Source organism: Peromyscus maniculatus, chromosome 8 (genome assembly GCF_049852395.1).
Source record: "Peromyscus maniculatus bairdii isolate BWxNUB_F1_BW_parent chromosome 8, HU_Pman_BW_mat_3.1, whole genome shotgun sequence".
Lineage (NCBI taxonomy): Eukaryota > Metazoa > Chordata > Mammalia > Rodentia > Cricetidae > Peromyscus > Peromyscus maniculatus.
The window spans coordinates 59736974-59742162 of NC_134859.1; the positions used below are offsets into that span (position 1 = coordinate 59736974).

General features: G+C 40.2%; 1 protein-coding gene across 1 annotated transcript; it reads right to left on the reverse strand.

Moving 5' to 3' along the window:
* Nucleotides 1–1415: 1415 nt before the first annotated feature.
* LOC102906294 (olfactory receptor 1468-like) lies at nucleotides 1416–4593 on the reverse strand. Its single transcript, XM_006998207.2, has 2 exons — nucleotides 3919–4593; nucleotides 1416–1673 (listed from the first exon to the last, which is right to left on the reverse strand). Exons 1-2 carry the CDS (start codon nucleotides 4591–4593, stop codon nucleotides 1416–1418), a joined length of 933 nt encoding a protein of 310 aa, XP_006998269.1.
* Between the last annotated feature and the right edge of the window lie 596 nt (nucleotides 4594–5189).

Genomic DNA, 5189 nt, shown 5'->3' on the forward strand with positions numbered 1-5189 from the left:
TTTGTGATAACCACTTGACATAGGGTAATCCATGGGGGACTAGACCTTGATGAAAACTGATTTTCCCTGTCACAGGAGCCATTTATTGCCATTTACCTAAATTGCCATGATTTCTATTGTATTTCAAATGCATCGAGGGTGTTGAGGGTTTATGGGTGCTGCTTCCCTGTTACATTTAGAAGACACTATCTTGCAGTACAGCACTGGTTCTCTGGTTTTTATAATTTTTATTCCCTCTTCCAAGATGGTGCCCTGGGCTTGGGTATAGTGGTTGCATTATAGATACAACAATTGTGACTGGACACACCACAGTCACATGTTCTCTGAATCTTGGTCAGTTGTGGATCTCTGTAAGAGTTTTCATCTGTTGCCAAAAAAGGTTCTTTTTTTGAGTAATAAGAGCAATACTTTTCTCTGAGTATACAAGTAGAAATACAAGTAGAAACTATGCTAGTTTAGGAAAATGGCAGTAGTAGGTTCTCCTTTAGGACCTATGACTGGCTAGGTTTGCAGGATAAGTCATGAGTTCCTTCTTATTGTTTGAGATGTAAGTGCAATTAGCTAACTGTTGGCTACTCCCAAGACATAAGTATGACCATTGCACCACTTGAGATACCTGTCCCCACTTGTCATTGTTGTGGTTTATAAACTTTACTTTGAGGTATGACTATTGTTTGTTTTTCTCCCCTTTCTACCTGCATAGCACCTTCCAATACTGAGGGCTAGTCCCCAACGTAGGAGCTTCTGAGTCAGATTTAGCTCAATTCTCCCAAGTCCTATGTCTGAAATATATGGTATCTTCACCAATAGGAACTTACCTTCAAGTTCTATGAGGAAACCAAGAGCAGGGTTAATAGCCTGTATTGTTTTTGGAGTCTCTTGGACTCTGTTGACCAACAAGTGGAAGGGAGATTTCCCATAACTGGCACTGGGATTTTTGTTGAGTAGTCTATGGCTCTTGTGAGAAGTATTCATACCATGTTTCATAACTCTATCATATATACTCATATATGCTATATATGTATTTATAAGTATGATTATGAAATAACGTGTTTGCCTATGGCCTTTTCAATCATCCTGAACTTTATTGATCTCTGCTTCATCCCTCTTTCTCTGTATTGCCCTCCTCCCTCCCCAGTTAAATTCCTCTGCCTGTTTTTCCCCTTTCCACCTTCATAGCATTTGTGCCCTACTAATCAAGAAAATAACTGCAACAAATGCTGGTGAGGACAAAGGTGTAGCCAGATATCAAAGACAATCCTTCCTCCATTGGCTATTCTACTAAACCTCCTCTTTTGTATATTGAACAGTTTATGTGGCATGCCCTTTCATGTAGGTCTTGAGGGACATCTGACATAACATATTAATATCGATACATTTATTACATAAAATAGGTAAAATTCCATGTGTTACAATTACAAAGAGATTTTCATATTGCAGATAATTCTTATAAGAGCTCCCTTAATTTCTCTGTTCCTCAGGCTGTAGATGAAGGGATTCAGCATGGGAGTCACCACTGTGTACATCATGGCCATGGTAGTCTCCTTTACAGTAGAACTATTAGCTGATGGACATAAGTAAACACCAATAACTGTCCCATAGAATAGAGACACCACAGACAAGTGGGATCCACAGGTGGAGAATATCTTATAGACGCCCCGGGCAGAAGAAACCTTGAGAATGGAGGAGACAATTCTTGCATAGGAAGCTTAAGAGATGAACTGATGTAAAAATTTGTGAATAACAGAAGGAGACATTAGGAAATGGTTGTGTTTGAGATATTGGGATGCTATGGAGCATCTGCCTAGGATCATGATATATCGCTTATTCATATTTAAATATTATCTGCCAGTCAATACATAAATTTGGATAAAATAATAAAATCTTGGGAAATGGGGAATCAATCTATCTCAAGACCCAGGTATACCATTTTCGGGCACATAACCAAAGGATGATCCATCCTACCACAAATAAACTCACTCAACTGTGTTCATTGTGGTTTTATTCATAATAGCCAGGAATTGGGAACAATTTAGATGTCCCTAAACTGAAGAATGGATAATGAAAATGAGGTACATTTACACAGTAGAGTATTATTCAGATGTTTAAAAAATGGTATAAATTTTTCATACAAATGAATGCAACTGGAAAAAGTCATCCTGGGTGAGATAGCCCAGATCCAGAAAGATAAATATCCTATGTATTCACTTATGAGAGGATGTCAGCTGTTAGTAAATGATAGTCAAGCTACAATCCAAGCACCCAGAGAAGTGAGGTAAAGAGAAGTGCTTTGAGGGTGGGGCATGGATCTCCCTTGGAACAGGAAATAGACTGGATTCTGCAGGTAGACTGTGGTGGGTGGGGTTAGGAACCAAAGGGATGTGGGATGGATGGAGGAGGAGCTGCTGGGACAGACAGCTAGAATTAGGGGTGCTTCGAAGGGGGCAATGTGGAAGCCTAGTTCAGTAGAAACTTACAGTAATCTTTGAGGTTGACCCTAGTAAGGAATCTCAGTACTGGAGAATGCAGAATTTTAACTGGCCATCTTTTGTAGCCAGGCAAGGCTTCCAGTGGTGGGACTGGGTTATATTCAGTTGAGCTATTGGACAAGGATGTCCTGGGAATCTCTAAACAACCCAGCCTGATGCTGAGACAAGTTAGCTCTCTGACCACTGACAGTGGGGTCCCACTGCTGAGGGCAACATCCACATGTCTCATTGAACTTACAGAGGTCAAGCTGATTTGGGCTTGGGACCTTCCCGCCTACATTCTTGTCTCTTTGTCATGGGAAGGTACTCAGCAGGCTACAAAAAGGGAAATGTTGATATGAACCCAGTCACAAAACCATCCACCTGTCCTGCCTGCAAGATGAGCTGAGGCAATGGAGGTGTAGAACTTGTGGGAGTGGCCAACCACTGGTTGGTTAACTTGAAGTCCACTCCATGAAATGGAATCCATACCCTACACTGTCTGGATGGCCAGTAATGGAATACTGGATAGCCCAGAGGCCTGGGGTAGAACCAAACACCTCACATGGGCTCATAGACATTGAAATGGCAAGCACAGAGCCCGAATTGGTCTGTATCAGGTCCTCTGAGTATATGTTAGGGCTTTATCTTGGGAGCAGACATATCTCTAAGTCTTTTGCGTGCTTTTGAGACTCCATTCCTCTTACTGAATTGCCTTCTCCAGCCTTGATATGAGAGCTTTTGCCTTGTATTATTGTATCTTCTTTTGTCACATGTCACTGTCTTCTCTTGGAGGCCTGCTCTCTTATGAAGAGGAAATGGAGAAGGAGAAAATTAGGAGGAAACGGAGCTATAAGCTATGAGGGGCAGAGGGAGGGGAACTGGTGGTTGGTATGCATTATATGAGAGAAGAATCTATTTTCAACTTTAAAAAGGAATGTAGGAGTGGAGACCTGATAAAAGAGTGGCGCTTACTAATGATTTTCTATAATCACACATACAAGGCAGAGGGTGGCATCATTGAATCCCTAAGGCCCCAATCCCTAATTGAATTACTTTGAAAAACAGCATTTTGCAAAAGGAAATATTATGCAGTATGTTCTTGAATGTGGGTCCTATTGTAGGGATACATTCTGTAATATTAATATCAATATATTTACTAGATAAATACAAGTAAAAGTCCCAGTGTTGCCTTATAAAGACATTTTCTTCATGCAAAGACCCTTCTCAGGGCATCTTTCATATCTCTGTTCCTCAGGCTGTAGATGAAGGGATTCAGCATGGGAGTCACCCCTGTATACATCATGGCCATGGCAGTATTCTTCACAGTAGAACTATTACCTGTTGGACATAAGTATAGCCCAATAATTGTCCTATAGAACAGTGAAACCACAGAGAGGTGGGAGCCACAGGTGGAGAAGATCTTGTGGATAACCCGTGTAGATGAAACCTTTAGTATAGAGCCAACAATTTGTACATAGGACACAACAATGAGTAAGAACAGGATGCCAATAATGAGCCCTCCCAAGACAATTATCAATAGTTCATTAATATATGTGTCAGAGCAGGCCAACTTGAACAAGGCAGATATGTCACAGAAGAAGTGGGGTATCACGTTATCCCCACAGAATGACAATCTACCCAAGAATAGAGTGTGAAACAGAGAATAAAGCATGGTAAATACCCAGGACAGCACTACCAGACACACACACAGCTTGGGGTTCATGATGCTGATGTAATGAAGTGGGTAACAGATGGCTACATAGCGGTCATAAGCCATGACCAGAATAAGAAAGTTCTCCATGTCTGCAAAAACCATTAAAAAGTACATTTGTGTCAGACAACCCACATAGGAGATGGATGGGTCCTGACTCTGCATGTTCTCCAGTAATTTGGGCATTGTGACAGAGGAGAAGCAGAGGTCAGAGAAGGATAAATTGCTGAGAAACAAGTACATGGGAGTGTGGAGATGGAAATCCAGTAGAATGAGGATGATGATGATGAGGTTTTCCAGGACGGTGGTAAGGTACATGGCCAGGAACAGGGCATAGAACAGGTGTTGGTGCTCTGGGGGGATGGGTAGGCCCAGGAGGAGGAACTTGGAGATGACAGTTTGGTTGTTCATTATCAATTTTTGTCTCCAGTATCCTAAATGAGAAAATATCAGGAACCCATTGAAATATATACTTTCTACACAATGGATCTTATAATCATCATAGTAATTATAATCTCATACTCCAAAATCCTGTAATCATTCAATCATTAATGATTTTTCTCAATTTCTCTTTAACATCTTTCTGTACTAACATAAACAGTTCTATACTTTTCTACTGAGATTTAAAAAATGGATGGCTTCCCTCTCCTACTGCCTGCTCAACTGTTGTTTGTCCATTTGTGATTTTCTCTTTCTTATGTTGGATATTTATATTCTTGAAGAGTTTGGATAAGCTTTGGCATCATAATTTTATATAATTTTCAAGAAAACCTCACATACTTCAATGTCTTACATTATCATTTAAAATTCCAACACGCATGTCTCTGTAACATACAGATTTCTACTCCACTGTTCACCAATCATCTTCCTCCCATTGTATGTATCAGAAATTTTTTCCACATTTAAAAAAAATGGGTTTTCTGCGTACATTGGAAGAAAATTGGGTTTTGTTTGAAATTTTAGGCAGTCTGACAATGGAACAACTATATGAAAAGATTAGTATTATG

Bases quoted from the DNA above. Each gene is read 5' to 3' on its own strand.
- LOC102906294 (XM_006998207.2), bottom strand. From the start codon at position 4,593: ATGAACAACCAAACTGTCATCTCCAAGTTCCTCCTCCTGGGCCTACCC. The intron at 1,674-3,918 runs GTTTCATCTACA...TCCATTCTCAAG, and splicing joins TTGTTGGCTCTATACTAAAG to GTTTCTTCTGCCCGGGGCGT.